General features: G+C 37.1%; 1 protein-coding gene across 1 annotated transcript in view; it reads right to left on the bottom strand.

Moving 5' to 3' along the window:
• The window catches only part of LOC132353698 (zona pellucida sperm-binding protein 3 receptor-like), a 53,052-nt gene that overhangs the window by 8,202 nt on the left and 22,492 nt on the right, over nt 1-22,358 (bottom strand). The window contains exons 6-8 of the mRNA XM_059905080.1: nt 22,015-22,197; nt 20,483-20,680; nt 13,387-13,587 (exon numbers count right to left, since the gene is read on the bottom strand). Of these exons, the coding sequence (XP_059761063.1) occupies nt 13,387-13,587; nt 20,483-20,680; nt 22,015-22,197 (582 nt within the window). The remainder of the gene's footprint in view (nt 1-13,386; nt 13,588-20,482; nt 20,681-22,014; nt 22,198-22,358) is intronic.

The following is a 22,358-nucleotide window of genomic DNA, read 5'->3' as shown; positions in this document are numbered from 1 at the left end:
TATTAATATTTAAATTAATAAATAAAATATTAATAAAATATTATATATTTATAATATATTTATATAGTACTATATAATTTATGTTAAATATTAACATAATATTAAAATATTAAATGTTAATATATTTCTTAATACTTCATTGTATTGACGTTTGGTTATATTTAACTAATCCTTAATCAAAGGTTCTTCTCCTTACCTTGGTTTAAACTCTCCCCTCTTCCCTATCACCTCTGTACTCACCACACAGGACAAGTGGGCAGTGCAGTAGAGACAGGACGCCAAGGAGGCACAGTGCTGGGAAAATTCCCTGCAACTTAGGGGACATGGTGAAGAATCTCAGAGACACAACACTGAAGCTCAGTGTTCTCAGATGCCCAGAATCAGGCTGAAGTGGAAGCTCTAAGTCAGTAGTAAATTGACCCCTGACCCAAGGAACTCAGGCTGGGGAAGGCCACAGCTCTGAGTCAGTGAAAGGAGGAAGCAGAATTGAGTAGACTAGGTAGTGGACAGGACCCAAGAGAGGCAATCCAATAAAGCTCCAAGTCTTAGGGAGAATAAAATGAGTTTGTCATGACAGCTCTCTGGAGTTCTGTGAGTATTTACAATTGTAACCCCGTGACTTTCTCACTGTTGTGGGGAGCACTAGTTGGCTTATCTACCTATAAACATCACTTCTCTTTTGAGTAATCAAGAGAAACTAGGAAAATGATACAGTGTGTATGTCAGTTTCTTCAGGGAACAGGGTGAGATGCTGAGGTATGTTCTATGCCATCTCTCAGTGGTGTCAAATCTTCATTCACTAATGTGAATTCCCAGTAGGAAGGTAGGATTAAAAAAAGATTTATAGTTAAAGTTTCTTCCTAAATACTTCACAGACTAATTGGAATAGAGAAAGCATGCAAGTATATAATTGTTAAAAGACAAAAATACAGTCCAAACAACAATTAGTCCCTCAATATTTGTTTCCTTGAGTATCTATGGCACCAAATTAATCAACTTTGGGGTTACACTAGTTAGAAAGCAAAGGGAAACTTCTCAGAGTAATGTTTAGAGCACAGATAATGTTGAGAGCACAGATAAAGGAGTAATGTTTAGAGCACAGATAATGTTGAGAGCACAGATAAAGGAGTAATGTTGAGAGCACAGATAAAGGAGTAATGTTTAGAGCACAGATAATGTTTAGAGCACAGAAAAAGGAAAATTAAATGATAGAGAATTAAGCATTATAAGTGGACAATGGATCATGACAACTTCAAGAATTTCTGCATGGCACTGACTCAGAGTGAAGGACCTTCCAGCTCAGCATATGTCTCTGACAAAAGCACTAGATGATAAGCTGTAAAAGGCATATTTGTTAACCCTAGGACTTAGTTCAGTAATAAGTATCTGGGTTAAGACTGGTCCATTAAAAAATGAGTCTTTCACTGAGATTATTTCTTTCAGTATTGGCAAAGGGCATAAGTGAAGTTATCAATCTGGATTTAATGTTTTCCCCCTTGGACCAGCTGTGGATATTTGTTGTTTGAAGATACATAGATATTCATTCTCAGAAGACAGTGACCATTGGAAAATGTCGAAAAATGACCTTCACCACACAGTTGAACTATATGAGTGCAAAATGAGGCATGTAACAATCAAATCGCCTAGCTCTCAAAAATAAAGAGGAACATTCCCCAGAAATAAATGAGTAAACTCTAAAATATTGATGACGGCACAATTAAGTCATCTTATAAAAAGGAACTAGAATAAAATCAGAGTATGTCAGATAAAAGAGATCATTTAGGGGCTTCCCTGGTGGCACAGTGGTTGAGAATCTGCCTGCCAATGCAGGGGACACGCGTTCGATCCCTGGTCCGGGAAGATCCCACATGCCGCAGAGCAACTAAGCCTGTGCTGAGCTCTAGAGGCCGCAAGCCACAATTACTGAGCCTGCGTGCCACAACTACTGAAGCCCACGTGCCTAGAGCCCGTGCTCCACAACAAGAGAAGCCACCACAATGAGAAGCCCGCACACTGCGACAAAGAGTAGCCCCCGCTCGCCGCAACTAGAGTAAGCCCACGCACAGCAGCAAAGACCCAACACAGCCAAAAATAAATAAATAAAATAAATAATTTTTTTAAAAAAAGAAACATCATTTAATTAATTTAACAGAAGGTTGTTATTTTTTTTTAAAAGCTTCTGCTTATTAATCATATTCCAAACTTTTACATAAATCATTGCAATTAATTTCTTAAAGCAATACTGTAACATAGGTGTTGTAGCCACATTTTACAAATGAGGATATTGATTCAGGAAGACTGAGTATACTTCCCAAAACCTTTCTCATCAGTGGCCAAGTCAGATTCTGAACCCAAGACTAATTTAAATCCCCAGCCCTTTTCACTATGCCAAACTATTTTTCATTTAATGGAATCAGACTACAAGGTTTTCTTGAACAGAATCATGAACCTATCATTTAAAAGAATATGCCTAGAAGCCTTCTGCTTCTACTATGGTGGAAAAGACCCCAAACTGCCCTTCTCTCAGGACACCATATCTCTATATGATCTATCAAGAATTAACCCTCAAATATGACACAATAACTCAGGCCTCAGTCTCCATGTATGTTTAAAGAAAGGTTTGGGACTAGAATGGGTTCTGATATCTTCAGTTCAGAAATTCTATACTTGTGCAAAAGAGTGAAGAAGATACATATTTATTATCTTAAATAAAGGGCAGGAAGGACAGGAACAGGTTAAAAATCTTAAGGGATGCCTTTATGATAAAAACCCTCCAGAAGGTAGGCATAGAGGGAATCTACCTCAACATAATAAAGGTCATATTATTAATAAAGGTCACCACTATTATTCAACATAGTTTTGGAAGCTTTAGCCACAGCAATCAGAGATGAAAAAGAAATAAAACGAATCCAAATCAGAAAAGAAGTAAAACGGTCACTGTTTGCAGTTGACATGATACTATACATAGAGAATCCTAAAGATGCTACCAGAAAACTACTAGAGCTAATCGATGAATTTGGTAAAGTAGCAGAATACAAAATTAATGCACAGAAATCTCTGGCATTCCTATACACTAACGATGAAAAATCTGAAAGGGAAATTAAGGAAACACTCCTATTTACCACTGCAACAAAAAGAATAAAATACTTAGGAATAAACCTACCTAAAGAGACAAAAGACCTGTATACAGAAAACTATGAGACACTGATGAAAGAAATTAAAGATGATACAAAGAGTTGGAGAGATATACCATATTCTTGGATTGGAAGAATCAACACTGTGAAAATGACTATACTACCCAAAGCAATCTACAGATTCAATGCAATCCTTATCAAACTACCAATGGCATTTTTCACAGAACTAGAACAAAAAATTTCACAATTTGTATGGAAACACAAAAGACCCCGAATAGCCAAAGCAATCTTGAGAAAGAGAAACGGAGTTGGAGGAATCAGGCTCCCAGACTTCAGACTATACTACAAAGCTACAGTAATCAAGACAGTATGGTACTGTCACAAAAACAGAAATATAGATCAATGGAACAGGATAGAAAGCCCAGAGATAAACTCACACACATATGGTCACCTTATTTTTGATAAAGGTGGCAAGAATATACAATGGAGAAAAGACAGCCTCTTCAATAAGTGGTGCTGGGAAAACTGGACAGCTACATATAAAAGAATGAAATTAGAAGACTCCCTAACACCATACACAAAAATAAACTCAAAATGGATTAAGGACCTAAATGTAAGGCCAGACACTATAAAACTCTTAGAGGAAAACATAGGCAGAACACTCTATGGTATAAATCACAGCAAGATCCTTTTTGACCCACTTCCTAGAGAAATGAAAATAAAAACAAAAATAAACAAATGGGACCTAATGAAACTTAAAGGCTTTTGCACAGCAAAGGAAAACATAAAAAAGACTAAAAGACAACCCTCAGAATGGAAGAAAATATTTGCAAATGAAGCAACTGACAAAGGATTAATCTCCAAAATTTACAAGCAGCTCATGTAGCTCAATATCAGAAGAATCAAACAACTCAATCCAAAAATGGTCAGAAGACCTAAATAGACATTTCTCCAAAGAAGATATACAGACAGCCAACAAACACATGAAAGAATGCTCAACATCGCTAATCATTAGAGAAATGCAAATCAAAACTACAATGAGGTATCACCTTACACGGGTCAGAATGGCCATCATCAAAAAATCTACAAACAATAAATGCTGGAGAGGGTGTGGAGAAAAGGGTACCCTCTTGCACTGTTGGTGGGAATGTAAATTGATACAGCCACTCTGGTGAACAGTATGGACGTTCCTTAAAAAACTAAAAGTAGAACCACTGTATGACCCAGCAATCCCACTACTGGGCATATTTCCTGAGAAAACCATAATTCAAAAAGAGTCATATACCATAATGTTCATTGCAGCTCTATTTACAATAGCCAGGACATGGAAGCAACCCAAGTATCCATCAACAGATGAATGGATAAAGAAGATGTGTCATATATATACAATGGAATATTACTCAGCCATAAAAAGAAACAAAATTGAGTTATTTGTAGTGAGGTGGATGGACCTAGAGACTGTCATACAGAGTGAAATAAGTCAGAAAGAGAAAAACAAATACTGTATGCTAACACATATATATGGAATCTAAAAAAAAAATGGTTCTGAAGAACCTAGGGGCAGCACAGGAATAAAGATGCAGACGTAGAGAATGGACTTGAGGACACGGGGAGGGGGAAGGGTAAGCTGGGACAAAGTGAGAGAGTGGCATGGACATATATACACTACCAAATGTAAAATAGATAGCTAGTGGGAAGCAGCCGCATAGCACAGGGAGATCAGCTTGGTGGTTTGTGACCATCTAGAGAGGTGGGATAGAGAGGATAGGAGGGAGACGCAAGAGGGAGGAGATATGGGGATATAAGTATATGTATAACTGATTCACTTTGTTATAAAGCAGAAATTAACACACCATTGTAAAGCAATTATACTCCAATAAGGATGTTAAAAAATAATAATAAAATTAAATTAAATCAAATTTTAAAATCTTAAGGGTTGAAACCCTGCTTGTATGGCCCAACTCACCATGAAAAGTCACATCAACACCTACTGAATAAACAAAATATATGAATGAATAAGAATTCGCTATTTGCCTTAGCCTGCCAAGAAGCAGTCCTTGAGACAAGGATTTTTGTGCAGTAAATTTAGCTGATACGTAATTCTCGAATGCATCATTAAAGGAATAGAGATGTAAAAATGGAAGGGAAGAAAATGAACACAGCTTGCATTGGTGAGCAGGCATGTTCTGGAAGGGATGGGTGGGGGAGAGGTGGGGAGAAGGATGCAATTTGGTACAACCACTTTGGAAAACTGCTGAACAAGCACATACATACCTCTTGTGACCCAGCAATTCCATCCTTACGTATTTGTGCAAAAAAAGTACATATGTTCAGCAAAAGACATGTGCAAAAATGTTCATAGCCAAAAAAATTGAAAATAAACCAAATGTCCATTAACAATAGAATAAATATGTAAATTGTGGTATATTTATACAATGATGAAATATTTAATAGTAATGGAAATGAATGAACCTCAACTACACACAACATAGATGAATTTCACAAATATAATATTTAAGGGAAAGAGTCATGAAAGAAAGAATGCATAATGTATGATTCCATTTCTATAAATTTAAATAACATAAAACCAATCTGTGCTGTTAAAAGTGAGGATACTGGAATACTTTGCAGGGGTAGAGTGGTGAGTTAGTAACAAACTGGAAGGGAGCACCAAAGGACTTCTGCACTTTTAGTAATTTTTTTTTTCATTGCTCTGGTTTCTAATTACAGAAGTGTTTTACGTTGAGAATCCAAGTTCTGTGCCCTATTCTGTTGATAAAGAGTAGGTAGGTTTTGGATATGTTGGGATGAGGAGTAAAAGTATTCAGGCAAAGGTAATGGTATAAACATATTTTGAATTTTCTGGATTGCATGCTTTCTGAGATACAAAAAAAAAAAAAAAAGGAAGTTAATTGCTGACATCTGTGAATTTGTGTACTGGAGGTGTGACAGACTAACCAATATGACAGTGAACCCATGAGTAGTCATTAGTTTAATCCATTTCACCTGTAACCTGCCTTTACTAATCAAGGTCGTTTTAATTGTTTCTATGTCCTCTAAGCAGCTCCTCGCCTAAACAATAAGATGTTTGCCCCAGTTGTTTTCCAGGGACTTGCAGTCAGTTGCATCTGGTTGGACCTGAGCTGGTAGCGACTGGATAGGACCACTAACCCTTCAACTGGGCATGTGTGAGTGTCCACTTGGTGATCTTTTGAACTTGCAGAAGCCCATAGCTTAGTTATACCTGCACAGATGACAATTATCGCACCTTTTCCCAATCACCTTTCCCCACACTACCCATGCTCCCTGTGCCTCAGACCACCCAGCTTCATTCTTTATCCCATAAATACCCAAGCCCTTTGTCTTCAGGGAAGCAGATTTGAGATTTGTTCTCTCAACTCCTTGCAAGGTTTGGCTTGCTGTGCGTGGAGCAAAACGAACGTGGTACAGTAACAATAACAGAGACAATCTGATATTTGAAGGGTGCTCATTTAATTAGCCAGCACTTCGGGTCCAGAAAATTAAACATTTGAATCACAGAAGTCTAGATTATCAAAAATTACGCATTTTCAGTAGCAGTAATCATAATCCAGCGCTTCGAGCCCAGACATTTATTGAGTGATTGTGCTTAAGGAACAGTAGAGTTGTTGAACAGAGATTCCGTACATTGACTTAAAGGCAAAAGTGACCCCTTTTTTCCTCTTTTTAAGAAAATTTCTTAGTGATATTCTTAAACTTGACTCTCTCGTTCCAATTGTTCAGGAGAAGGGGACCCCCATCAGGCAACAAGTGAAAATGGGGACTGGCTGTCGCTAGTTTAAAGCCGCCACCTCAGAACGATTTCGGGGACTGGTCTCTCTCTGCCCTGGGGGCGATGCAGGTGGCTGGGACCAGCTCTAGCTACAGGGGCCAGGAGGGTTCCCGCTGCCCGAGGCCTGCAGAAGAAGTGCATACTGCGCATGCGCGGGCCGCGCAACTCGGGATAGCCGAGGACCTACAGCGCAGCAGGTGTCTGGGAGAGGGCCGGGTCCAGGAGGGGGCTTTTGGGGGTACAAGGCATCTGCCTAATTCCAAGCGCTAACCTACACAAATGTGCATATTCTCCCTAAACACAGGGCTAGAAGAATTGGCGGGTGGGCCAGGGTACCCTCCAACAAAAGACATCTGGTCTTCAGAGACAGTTTATACAACTCTAGGGCCATTTCCACATTCTGCGGGCTTGGGAGACACTGCCTGAGGTGTCTGCCCGTGGGCGCTTGCTCACAGACCTCAGGGACCTCCTAAAAGTGATTTAAAGGAAAGAGGAGGCAGGGTTTGGGGGGGAGGATTTAAGAGGCATTACTGGCAAATGTGAGATTGACCAGGGGATGGATGGATGAACAGGATATCAGGAAAGATTGCTTCCTAGCAAATGTGAACATTCAGGCCAAGCCCAGATCTGTTCTGAGCAGCAACCAAGCAGAGCTGAAGCAGAAAAGATGCAGAGCTATAAAGGAGACCCAGAGCACCCCTGCAAGGACAACTGAGGAATAATTCTAATGATCAACCGGAAATGGAGCAAACAGCATTTATTACATAAAATGTAGAGCTAGGGGTCAGGATATCTGGGACTATGGGACCCCCCCAAATCTAGTGGTCTTGGCTCCAGCCACAGAGCAGGAAAACTTGCCTCTCGCAGCTCACCACAGTGCTTCAAGGTGGAAAGTGATAATTTTGGTAAGTTACTTATACATCCTGACAAAATTCAGATCTCACCTTTGCTGGCTTGATGGTGTTTTGGGGGAGGCACCACTTTTAAGGTTTGAAAGCAGAGGGACATACATTCGTGCAATTTACCCAGTGACAAGTGGGCACCGTTGGGTGCCAGGTTGTGTTCTCTGAGCAAGTGATATCTTGGGGACCAAACAAACTAAACCCAGAGTCACACTGGACTGTGACATTCTCAGATGCAACATACTTCTCCTTATCCACGGACAGCGTTCCATTTTCTATCTCTGGTTTCAGACACATAGCTGTAATGGAAAGATATTTTTGAGCATACTGTGTTTCTCAGTAAAAGACAACATAACAGCATTGAACAATGCAAATGATGAGAAATTCTGTTCATAAGTTATACTCAGGTCTTGCAAGTTGTTCTATATTATCTTTCATTTTCATAATACAATAGTATTATAATAGTAATAATGCAAATTACAGTAGCAATAATTAACATTTATTGAGCAAGTACTTTTGTCAGTCATGTGCTAAATCCTTTACATGCCTTATCTCATTTAATCCTCACTACAACTCTGTGAATTAGATACTACAAAGAAACTGGAAAAGTTAATAATTTCCTCAGTGTCACATAGCTTTTAGGTAGCAGGAACTTTGCTCTTAATTGCTACACCCCACAGCCTTGATCTGCATATGGTCTTAGGTATGTACTTTTCATTGTTCTTGCCTCATAATCTGCCTGGGTTAAATGAAATTGTTAGCAAAATGATGAAAATACCATGTACATTGAAGGCAAGCCCATTCTTGACTGATCTTGTTGCTACAACAGGTTGACCAACCAGGAGCACCATCAGGTCATCGAAAATGGAAATGGAAGGGTCACGGGAAAATGGTAGCTTTTGTGAAGATTTCTAACACTTCGTGATTTGGGAATTAACACATGAGATTCCTCTTTCTTGAATAGTTAGAAATAACTCATGAGATTGTCATGAAAACTTTACTAGAGCCACAAAGATATTCTCAGGTAAAAGACATTGTCTCTAGATACTCTGGAAAGATACCTAAGAACAAGGTAGTAGTAGGTGCCTCTGGAAAAGGGATGAGCTGTGCCTTTTTTTTTTTTTTTTTAACATCTTTATTGGAGTATAATTGCTTTACAATGGTGTGTTAGTTTCTGCTGTATAACAAAGTGAATCAGCCATACATATACACACATCCCCATATCTCCTCTCTCTTGCGTCTCCCTGAGCTGTGTTTTTGAAGGACAGCTTTTGAAGGTGTGAGAAGTCAAGTTCATTGTCAATGATTTTTTTAAGTTTACCATGTGTGACTTAACTATTCAAACTAACTAAATAAAAGGCAAAACTTATGTGGTACCTTTGATCAACAGGAAACATTGCTCTCACTATTTTCTAATTCTATCTTCTTAGCAGTGGGCTGTGGATGGATCTAGAGGAACCAACTCCTCTTTCACTTCCTTGACATTGAAAAGGTAACTAGCATAAAGACTTGCAGAAGATTTTAGCCTCTCCAATCAGAACATATCCTTCATGACATGCATATGTAGCTTCAGGATAAGAAGGTATTAAAATATCTTCCTTGTTCTGGTGAGGAATGTTGATAATGGGGAAGACTGTGCATGTGTAGAGGCAGGGGGAATATAGGAAACCTCTGAGAGGGGATCTCTGTATCTTCTTCTCAGTTTTGTTGTAAACCTAAAACTGCTCTAAAACAATAAAGGGTTTTTTAAAAATTACATGTTACAAAACAAAAAACAAAAAACCTAAATGGAATGCTTAATCTTGCAACAGAGCAAGAGCATTAGTGGAACAAAATGAAAATTTTGAGTAAGGACTGTAGTATTATATCAATGTTAATTTCCTTATTTTTATCATCTTATTGTGGTTATGTTAGATGTTAATATTGGGGGAATCTGAATGAAGAGCATATGGAAATACTCTGAGCTGGTTTTGCAAGTTTTTGTATGTCTGAAATTATTTCAAAATGAAAAAAATGGTGAAATGATAAAAGATGTGGGAGATCAGTAAGCATTGTACAACTCACTGAAATTGTCTTGAAAAATAGAACTTAAAGCGGGTTTTGAAGGATGGATGAGAATTTAAGGGACAGAGAGATTTAATTGGATATAAGATGAAAACTTGTAAAGCAATGCAAAAACTTTGACTTTTAAGTCTAATAAAAAAAATATATGTATATATATATATAATATCTTCCTTGTAGTGTCCATGGGCAATTCTGGGAGATGAACTGCAAACTTGGCTGGTGAGAGAGAGGGAAGAGTGTGAGCTCATAGCTTCAGATTAACAGGACTCTCCCAAATCCGGGTGATTTGAAGGAGATTCCAGTCTTCCCATTCTCATCCTTTTCCCATAGGATAACTTGCCACAACTCAAACATTTCTACTGCTTTCAGGCTGAGAAGCTGGAAGAAAACTTGTGTGAATAAAAGCAACTTGGGCTGAGAGAATTCTCCCACTTTATTATAGGACTTCTTTTTTTTTTTTTTAGGGCATTGCTAAAATGTTTCCCTGCTTGGAGATATAATAGGAGTTTTGGCATGAAAGCATAAATTATTCACAATGAGCCATGTTAAACTAGAATTATTCTCAGTAGACATCAGGCTGAATAAAGAAAATATTCAACTGTGAAAAATTATAAAGACTCTGAATGAATGCAGGATTTCCAAATAATCCCTAACTTTCTCACAACTACAATACCACCATAAGAATGTAATTACTGTATTTTACAACTTAAACAGTGACTTAACTGTTGAAACAAGGAACATGAAATGTTGGGGTAAGAACACTGGAAGGGAACTGTCTCCAGTTTCACAATTTTGTATGAAAAATTGCAATAAATTTAGAGGCCTGGACATGTCAGAGGAAGGCCTATGTTGAAGGATAATTTCTTCCTAAGGTTAAAACTAAGTGAAAGGGATTTTGGAATGCTATATTTTCTAAAAATAAAATAACTAGCATATGTAACAACCCATAGACATCTGGAAAAAACCTCTATTGGCCTTTCTCATAGGTCCTTCAAAGTCATCTATCACTATTCTATTTAATCAAACTAGTCAACTCATCTTTACCCAAACCTGCCATATGCATTTCCACTTCTATATATTTCCTCCTGGGATCCTTTCTTATTAGAATGTTCTTACCTTCTCTATTCATTATCTGAAGTCTCACTTTATCTGCAAGCCTTCTTTGACTACTCCAATAAACAATGACTGTTCTTTCATTTTATAGCACTTATTAGCAATAGATGACTTGGAATTATTTATTATTTTCATCATAATGCTATGCTAAGCATTACCAGCATGATCTCATTTAATCCTCATAACAACTCCAGAGGTAAGTATTATCATCATCCCCATTTTGTGGATAATGGAACAGAGGTTGAAAGGGGTTAAGTAACTAATAAGGACCTACTGTATAGTACAGGGAACTCTACTCAATAGTCTGTAATGGCCTATATGGGAAAAGAATCTAAAAAAGAGTGGATATATGTATATGTATAACTGATTCACTTTGCTGTACATCTGATACTAACACAACATTGTAAATCAATTATACTCCAAAAAAATTAAAAAAAGAAAAAAAAAGAAAGGGGTTAAGTACCTTTCACCGGGTAACACAGCTATTAAGTGTCAAGGGCCGGATTAGATACAGACCTGTCCCCAACCAAAGTCCTCAAGCTCTCTAAAACTGCATTTTATGTTCTGTAGCTGTTGTTTAACAGTTCCATACACTAATACATTCTTTTCTGTCTACTTTGATGTTGAAGATCATGTATTGTAACATTTTATGTCCCTAGCAACCAGTTTCTTGTTCTGAACATTGATGGTGAGGGTAACATTTTCACCTTTATATTAAGTCTAGAGTTCACATACAGTCTTTTGTCAACTTCATTTCAAATACTCCATTAGAAATAAATTTTGATTTAATTTTTATTAATAAAATAAATGCATGGGGGCTTCCCTGGTGGTGCAGTGGTTAAGAATCCGCCTGCCAATGCAGGGGACACGGATTCAAGCCCTCGTCTGGGAAGATCCCACATGCCGCGGAACAACTAAGCCCATGCGCCACAACTACTGAGCCTGTGCTCTCAGGTGCAGTAGTTGCGCAGTAGTTGCTCTCTCAGGCGCAGTAGTTGCGCAGTAGTTGCTCTCTCAGGTGGTAGCAAAGGAAAATGATTTATATCAACTACAGCCTCAAGATCAGAGGTAACATTCTACTAACCCTCCCTTAGAGTAATTTTTAAGAGACTGCAGCCAGCCATTACTTTAGAATCAGTGATAGAGCACAAGTAAAAGGGGCATAAACAGATCAGAGTGGTGTAAAGGGTATACTGTAGCAAATGCTTTTGTACTCATGTCATATCCCGTTGGTCCACCTCTGATTACAGTCTCAGCTGGAGTACATAGTTTACACAAGCTCACATTTATACTGATGGTGTTCTACAGAAAGCATTCACAGTGAATCTCTCAGTTTTTCTGCCTTGGGCCTTCTCTGAAGTTGAAGAAGCACAGTTGGAATTGAGGGGGCAGTTACTGCCCTCAGGGCAACCCTAAACTGATGGGGGACAGAAAGCAGTGGACAAACATCCCAGTCTCCCATCCTTCAGACAGACAATTTTGAAAGGCATTCCTTACACTTAGTGGTCTCAAAGAATTGAGCACCTGCTGTTTACAATACTCACCTTTTCTCTTTTTCCCTGTCTCAATCTCATCCTTCACTCCTACTCCCTAGGATCCTACTTCCTACTTTTGGATCCTATAGAATCCAAAATAAACCACTGGCACCCTAGTCATTTTCTCAAGCTTTGCTTTCAGAGTAACCCAAACTAAGATACCCAATAATCTCTATCTTGTTGATGTGAAGAATCTTTCATAATGAAGATATCTCCATAATGATGACATTTCTAGTGTCTTAACCTAATTAGAAACAGATCTTTATAGCCCTAGGTACTCATTTCTTCTCCCTTCTGGTATTTAAACAAAGAGATGAATTAGCAAGACTGAGTTAGAGCAAGAAAAGTCACTAGGCTCCAAAGCTCCCCTTTCTAACAAAGTCACATCCTCAACCTGGGAGCTTCCATTGTTACATAAGTTTATAAATGCTTCTTGCCCCCTTGACTTATAAATACAGAGGTTTGTAAGGTGGTGTCTCTCTTTACTGGAACATAGACCATAGTGCTTACAGACTATATATGCAGGAAAAATGAGAAAATGAGACTTTGAAGGAGATTTTATCAAAGCTACTATTTTCTCTTACAAGAAAATTTTCTTATAAGACTTTCTGTTTGTTTATGTTTTTCAACTGATAAACCTTGTTCTGTAGCTGCCTTGCATGGTGCTAGTGGTACATATAATATCTGTGACCACCTTTGCACAATATTTCTGGAAAAAACAACCCCAGAGTCACCTGGTTTTAAGCAGTTTGATCATTTGTGGAACGAAATGGGACCATCTGAGGAATCTGTAGAATAAGTATGAAAAGTTCTTTCAATATTCTTACCTTGCTTACATGCTGGCATTTCAGGCTTCCACGTGCCATCTGCTTGGCATGAACTCATTCCGTCAGGAGAAACAGGGTAATAGCCTTCATCACATGTATATGAAACATTGTGTCCATAGGCATACTCACACCTATCAGGAAAATCTGTCCTTTCACTTGTGATTCTCTTAGTCTCCAGCTCTGGTGTTGGGCAGCATACCCCTGATAGATAAAAAGTGATGCTCATGTTTAATGACATCATCAAGGAGACATGCAAAGCTGTCTCAGGAACTGATAGAATTGACAAGAAATCAGCATAGAAATGGATATAGATTTGAACAACACCATTGACAAATTGGATGTAATTTTTATATGTAGAATATCGCACCCCAAAATTGCAAAATGCACAACTTTTCAAGTACATACTAAACATTTGTAAAAAATAACTATATGCTTTGCAATGAAGCAAGTCTCAACAAATTTCAAGGATTGAAGTCATATAGAGTACTATTTTGAAAAATTTGACATTATCTACTAATTATGGACATATTTATATTTATGTCATGGCAATTTCAGTCTTGGATGTTTATCCAGCACACATCTGTTACATGCGTACCCAAAGACACATACAAGAATGCTAAAAGCAGCATTATTCTTAATAACTCTAAACTGGAAACAATCCAAAAGCCCATCAAGAAGAGAATGAATAACTAAATTATATATATTTTACAAGGGAGTACTAAACAGGCATAAAAATAAACATACCACAACCTCAATCCATAATATGGATGAATCTCGCAAATGTTGATCAAAAGAAGCAAAATACAAAACACCAAATCATTATGTTTATATAAAGTCCTAAAATAGATGTTATAAGTCAGAAAAGCATTTACCTGTTATAAGACAGGAAAGTGTGGTTGGTGACTGGTTAGAGCAACGGGGATATCTCTCACAGTGGTTACATGGGTGTGTTTACTGTGCACTCTTGTGTTTGTTAGTCTTCAACAAAAATGTTGTAATACTTAGGTGCTAAAGGAAGTCTGTATAAAATGTTAATTTCCAACATGTTTTTCATGAATAACAATAAATAAATTCTTAATTTATCTTTTTGTGATCGTCCTTGGGGTTACGTCATTCAGAATGATTGGAGCTGCCTATTAACGAATACCTCTTGGCAAAGCTTTATTGACTCATATATACCTCTCCCTCTCTATTCTCAAGGATGAAGAAATAAATATTTTCAGAGTTTTATATCAACTTTAGAGGTAATACACAGGATGAAATTTAGTTATTGATTAAGGTCAGGATTTTTTTTTTTCTTTTGATGCAAAATTGAAGAGAAAGAACTATTGGGTTGGCCAAAGAGTTCATTCAGTTTTTTCCATAAGATGGCTCTAGTAGTGCTTAGTTGCCTTTAACTTCATTCGAAACAATTTTGTTAGATTGTATTGTGACAGCTATCATATCAGCGTTCATTTAAAAAAAGAAACTTATCAAAATTGGTGAATTTTTGTGTAATATTGAAGATGGAAGGAAAAAAAGCAACACTTTCGGCATATTATGCTTTATTATTTCAAGAAAGGTAAAAACGCAACAGAAATGCAAAAAAAAGAGATTTGTGCAGTGTATGGAGAAAGTGCTGTGACTGATCAAATGTGTCAAAAGTGGTGTGCGAAGTTTCATGCTGGAGATTTCTCTCTGGATGATGTTCCATGGTCGGGTAAACCAGTTGAAGTTGATAGTGATGAAATCAAGACATTAATTGAGAACAATCAATGTTATACCGTGTGGGAGATAGCTGACATACTCAAAGTATTCAAATCCAGCGTTGAAAATCATTTGCACCAGCTTGGTTATGTTCATTGCTTTGATGTTTGGGTTCCACATAAATCAAGTGAAAAAAACCTTCTTGACTGTATGATTCTCTACTTAAACGTAATGAAAAAGTTCCATTTTTAAAACAAATTGTGACAGGTGATGAAAAGTGAATACTGTACAATAATGTGGAATGGAAGAGATCGTGGGGCAAGTGAAATGAACCACCACCAACCACACCAAAGGCCGGTCTTCATCCAAAGAAGGTGATGTTGTGTATATGGTGGGATTGGAAGGGAGTCCTCTATTATGAACTCCTTCTGGAAAACCAAACAATTAATTCTAACCAGTACTGCTCCCAATTAGACCAACTGAAAGCAGCACTCAACAAAAAGCATCCAGAATTGGTCAAAAGAAAACGTAAAATCTTCCATCAGGATAATGCAAGACTGCATGTTTGTTTGATGACCAAGCAAAAACTGTTACAGCTTGGCTGGGAAGTTTTGATTCATCTGCCATATTCACCAGACATTGCACATTTAGATTTACATTTATTTTGGTCTTTACAAAATTCTCTTAATGGAAAAAATTTCAATTCCCTGGAAGACTGCAAAAGGCACCTGGAACAGTCCTTTGCTCAAAAAAATAAAAAGTTTGGGGAAGATGGAATTATGAAGTTCCCTGAAAAATGGCAGAAGGTAGTGGAACAAAACAGTAAATACGTTGTTCAGTAAAGTTCTTGGGGATTCCCTGGTGGCGCAGTGGTTGAGAATCTGCCTGCCAATGCAGGGAACACGGGTTTGAGCCCTGGTCTGGGAGGATCCCACATGCCACGGAGCAACTGGGCCCGTGAGCCACAATTACTGAGCCTGCGCGTCTGGAGCCTGTGCTCCGCAACAAGAGAGGCCGTGATGGTGAGAGGCCCGCGCACCGCGATGAAGAGTGGCCCCCCGCTTGCCACAACTAGGGAAGGCCCTCGCACAGAAATGAAGACCCAACACAGCCAAAAATAAATAAATAAATTAATTAATTTTAAAAAAAAAAGAGAAGCCCCGAAGACTTTAAAAAATAAATAAATAAATAAAGTTCTTGGTGAAAATGAAAAATGTGTCTTTTATTTAAAAGCTAAAGGAACTTTTTGGCCAACCCAATACTTTAGAACCTTTATTTCGACGTCTGCTTCTGATCAAGATGGAGTAACAGGGATAGGATTCACTCTCAGCCTGAAACAATTTAAAAAGGACAAAGGGGGAAAGGACAAAATAAATGAAATAATGCTTTTTGACATTAAGTATCAAGCAATACAGACAGTGATCCCTAATAGTGAGGAAGCAAATGAGAAAAGCTCTTTGATAGTCACAGTATGGAGAGTTTTCAGCCTTCAGCACAGAGAGGGGAGAACCAAGGCAGAGCCTCCTTGCTCTCCCTGAACGTTGTTAAGGAGTTAAAGAAACAGAGATGGGAGTCCAGAGAGGCCAAAGAGGTCAGTGTTCACAGGCAGAGTGATGAAGAGGAAATGGCTGATCAGAGATACAGCATTGCTGATCTTCAGAGGATCCCCTTTAAGTGTTCAGCTGCATGTAAGTTTCAGCTGCATGTAAGGAAATAACCAATAAAGAACCCAAAAGGGCAGAGAGAACAATATCTAGAGCTCACACAGGCCTGAATATAGTTCATCTTCCCATCAGATAGACTGGAAAGCCTCATATTTCATGGGGTATTGATAGAATAATCAGAAGAATATTGTCTTAATGGGGGGCTTCTCTGATCCCTCCAGACAAAGCTAAAAAGCAAGCCTCAAAATAATCGGTTTCCAAGTAATTTAACTGCATCCCAGAGCAAAACTCAAGGAGATTTTTAACAAACACTAAAATATCCAGCACCAAAAGATCAAATTCAAAATGTCTGGCATCCAACTATAAAACTACTACATATACAAACAGGCAAGGAAAATATAACACATAATGAAGAGAAAATTCAATCAATAGAAACAAACCCTAAAATGACACAGGTCATTAGAAATAAAAACTCGTAGTTGAGCTGTCTCATGTACAGATAAGTATTTGAAATTAAAAAATTCAGTCAGATTTATATTAGATTAGACACTCTAAAAGAAAATATTAAGAAACTTGAACACATAGTAATTATCAAAAATGAAATATCAAGAGATAGAAAGACTGGGAAAAAATGATGCAGAGCTACAATGAATTGTGAAACAACTTCAGGTGGTTTCATACATGTGTAAGCAGAACCCCTAAAAGAGAGAAGGGAATGGAGGTGAAAAAATATTTGAGTAAATAATGGTCATAATTTTATCAAATTTGATGAAAATCATAAATCCACAGATTAAAGAAACTCAGCAAACCCCAATCACACAAAACAAAAAGAAAACTGGATGAAGGTACAACATATCATAATCAAATTTCTTAAAACCAGTGATAAAGAGAAAAAATTTTAAATCTTTCTAAGGAAAAAAGACACCCTAAATACAGAGGAACAAAAAGCAAGACTGACAACAGACATCTTGAGACAAATATTATATGATTTCACTTACATGTGGAATATAAAAAACAAACAAAATAAATAAATGAACAAAACAAACCAAACAAAAGCAAACATGTAGATGCAGAGAACAGAGTGGTGGTTACCATAGGAGAAGAGGTGGGGGGAGGGCAAGATGGATAAAGGGGTCAACTGTATGATGATGGATGGAAACTAAATTTTTGGTGGTGAGCATGCTGTAGTGTATACAGAAGTAGAAATATAATATTGCACACATGAAACATATAATGCTATAAACCAGTGATACTTCAACAAATTTTTTTTAAAGAAGACAGTAGAAGCAACATTTTTAAAACAGTGAAAGAAAAAACTATCAATCTAGAATTCTCTGTTGAGAAAAAATATCTTTCAAACACAAAGGCAAAATAAAACTTTTTCAAACATATAAAGCTAAAAGAATTCATCACCAGCACATCTAAACTATAGGAAATGTTGGTGGAAGTAATTCAAGCAAAAGGAAGATGATGCCAGATGGAAAGCTGTATCTACACAAAGGAGTAAAGAGCACCAGAAATGGTAAATACGTGAGTAAGTAAAAAGTTTTTCCCTTGACATGTCCTTAAGTGGGGAAATAGCTGAACAACTGTGGGACATTTATACCATGGACTACTATTCAGCAATAAAAAGGAATAAATTATTGATGTACATAACCGTATCTATCAATTTGAAAATAATAGTGCTGAGTGAAAGATGCCAGACAAAAAAAGTACATACTGTATTATTTCACTTGTATAAAATTCTAGAAAAAGCGAACCAATCTATAAAAGCAGAGCAGTGATTTTCTGGAGACAATGAAGGAAGAAGGACAGGGAAGGGCTTGAGGAAGAAATTACAAAGAAGCATGAGAAAACTTTCAGACAGATTGATATATTCATTATCTTGATTGTACTGATAATTTTGAAAGGGTGCACATACATCAAATTGATAGAATTACTCTACATATGTACATTTTATTGCATGTCAATAAATAAAACTCAAAAAAGTGGTAAAAAATACTTAATTTGAAATGTTTTAAAAAGCTGACATAAGGGAAATGTAAATAAATATATATATTTATTTTATTTTATTTTAATTGAAGTATAGTTGACTTACAATATCGTGTTAGTTTCAGATGTACAGCACCGTGATTCAGTTACACACACACACACACACACACACACACACACACGCATATGTACATATACATATATATATCAAATAAATATATTTTTTAAAGCTGTAGAAATTTTCTCTCAGATAACACTTTTCAATACTAGATTTATTTTTAAATAACTTAGAATAAAATACTCTAGCTCCCTAATTGCAAATATAGTTAGCACTACCTCTGTATCTGTCAAAGTTAATTAATTTATGAAAATAAGCCTTAAATTGTCATAGTAATACCTGGCATTTATATTAGGTGTATAACTTACAAATAACTTTTATATACCTCATTATTAATTATATTTATTTTATGTTAATTATAATATATAAATACATATTAATTTACCAATATATGGATATAGCACATTTGTGATAACTTGGATAAACTTCTTCTCATTTTCTGATTTATAGATGGTAAAAAGGTTTTTTTTAAACATAACAATCAGTGAAGCTTTAAACCTAATTTAGAAAACAAGTAGATTTTTAAGCATCTGTGGGCATCCATTTATATATAAGAAACTGATATATTAAATATCTGGGTTTTTTTTTTTTTCTATTCATTAGGGTAGATTCCTCCAAAGGATGCTATTTATTCTCCCTCCTATTTTTCTTTAAGTATGCTTTTAATTTTGTCCTTTTATTAATAAAATGTTCCCTATTATTTCCCAATAGAATCACAATCATATTGTGAATATGATTCTTTGCGATTACATCTAGTTAATTCCTGATTTTGAATATTGATCTCTCAATAGGTTGACCTAAACCACCACTGCTCATTATCTGTCTTTTACATATATATTAAAATCTAAGTGTATGGAGTAACAATCCCTATAGTCTAGGCCTCCATGATGTCACTTATAAAAGACAGAATTCTAGTAGTCTGAATGAAGAGTCCTTGTCCTCGTTTCCTGACATTCCTACCTAAGACTAGAACACCATCCACCAATCCCTCACCTCCTCACTCACTTTTCCCAAAGGAGAAGGAGGAGGAGGAAGAGATGAGGGGATTTCATCTGGTGAAGAAGCCTCTACATTTCTGGTCAAGTCTTTCTTCCTTCCTATGGCAGGACTGGCCTCCTGAGAATGTGTTCTCTAGACCAGATAAGGAGGCCCAGCTCTTTCTAATCTCAGTAGAGTCTCAATAACTATAAGACACCTGATCCTGTTAGTGTCTGGCTCACAGACTTTCCCTCAACCAGGCAACCCAAAATCTCAAATGGCGAAGCAAGGACCATCAAGGCAATCTGATTTGGACCATAATTCAGTAGTCTTCTCTACTCCAGTTTTACCAGTTATAAAGCTGATCCATTATTTTCAAGTTTGATACCCAAGTTGGTTTTTCATTTGATACTGAACTCAAAGGGGCAGAGTAGGATGGGCATGATTTTTCAGCCCTCTCAATCTTCAGGATGACCTTTAAGATAGCTTCTCTACTAATTTGCAAAGATTCCAGTAAATTAACTCTAAAAGTATTTCAAAGCGAACATTTTGAGAAATCAATTATAATCAATAAGGTACAGAATCTTAGGCCATGTTCAACACTTTCAATGGAAAAGAAGATACACACACACGTGTACACAAAACAAAGTTCACTTACGTTCACACCCTTCAGATGGTGTCCACGTGAAATTTTCCTGACAAGTCACAGTCAGAGGCTCATCTGGAATAGGTCTATAGCCATGCTTGCATTGATATTTCAACACAGTCCCAACTGCAAATACTTCTTGGTTACTTAGCTCATAGCCTCTTCTATTCCAGACAGCATGGGGGATGTCTGGTAACCCAATACAACTATCTGATCATGAAAAAAGCACAAAGATGAAAAGAAAGCTGTTTCAGGGATTGGCAGATTGACCTATTGAGCCTGTCACCAAAAAAAAAGAAAGAAAGAAAGAAAAAAGTATAGAACACATTAATTGAGGAAACAACCAGACAGCAAAGGCAAATGGGAATTCCAGGAACAGACTTGGCAGCACCAACCTCTGGTAGACTATTGCCAAGCACTGAATGCACATGGCGATTGAGAGGCTGCTCTTGAGGGACACACTATGGTGCAGAAAGGCACAATATCTAAGTTATTGTGCCAACCTACAGGGGCTTAGTTCTCCTTCCATGTCAGTGCATTTCAGCAGGGGAAGCATTAGAGGATCTCTGAGAATAAGCAGCAAAAATTTGCTGCTAGATAAACCAAACGTTCCACTGTCTCCTTGCTTAATGGGGAATTACAATAGAAGGCCTTCCCCCAGACACTATGACACTGTCACCAGGAACTTCATGATTTGGCCTTAAATCTTACCCTATGTAACTTTTGGATCTTGCTTTTTTTTCTGCTCAATATGATGCCAAAGGTACATATGGATTGAAGAGGGGATACATGTCTGTCAAGTTGCATATTTATCAAATTTTGTCACTACATATTTAAAATGTCACCTAATTTCTGTGATGGCAGAAGGAATGAATAAGCCACAATGTAGTAGTAGCTTCCATCCCCGACTAACTATGTGAACTTGTGCTTAATCACTCTCAGTTTTCTCATCATTAAAATGGGATTAAAAAAAAAAAGTAACTACCTCTTAGGATCATGTAAATACGAAATGAATTAATTGATGTTATGCACTTAGAACAGTTCTTGATACATAAAAAGTGCTTAATAAGTGTTAGCAATAAGTATCATTAATATTATGACTGATCCGTATGCATTTACAACTTCAGGGTCTCAAGGTCAACACTAGCCCATAGAGCATCTCTGTGCAAATTTTAAAAAGGAGACCTCTTGAAGGAATTTTACTTCCATGTTTCAAAAACTTCTCAGGATATGTTTATTTTTTGGATGAGACACTTTACTCTTGTCTACTGCAAAATTTTTGTAAGGAATAAATAAATCTGCAATATCTATGATGTCACTGGTGTCAAAACTCTATGATATATGTATATGAAATCCTCAAATAACACTAAGAGATTACTAGCAAAAAAAACCTTCCTTCTGACATGAGAGAACTAGAGAAAAGTACTAATTTACTTTAAAATGATTATTGGGATTTAAGTGGGCTTGTGCCTGTGAGCATGCTACACCCATACTCCTGGATAACTTTAGATGCCAAATATGGAAGTCTGTTGATCCACACTCACTGAGTTCACAAATGGGAGGAGAAGGATGCCACTTGTTATTAGCTTCACAACGGATTAAATGACTGCCTTTGAGGACATAACCTTTCTTGCAGCTAAACACAAGAAAGTTTTTGTAGTTATAGGTGGGTCCAAATCCAGAGACAATGATTCCATTTGGAACTTGTGGTCGATGACAGACAACATCTAAAGAAGCATAAAAAGGACATCTGAGTTATAAAAGAGAAATGGCAATAAGCATGTGACTGCTATTGTTGATATAGTTCACAGGGAGACCTGATACAAGTACATATCAAGTAGATACAAAGAAAATATTTTAAAGCCTTATGTATATCCTTTCAGTTCCT

This window comes from Balaenoptera ricei, chromosome 1, assembly GCF_028023285.1.
Source record: "Balaenoptera ricei isolate mBalRic1 chromosome 1, mBalRic1.hap2, whole genome shotgun sequence".
NCBI classification, from domain to species: domain Eukaryota; kingdom Metazoa; phylum Chordata; class Mammalia; order Artiodactyla; family Balaenopteridae; genus Balaenoptera; species Balaenoptera ricei.
This window is presented reverse-complemented; position numbering and strand designations above follow the sequence as displayed.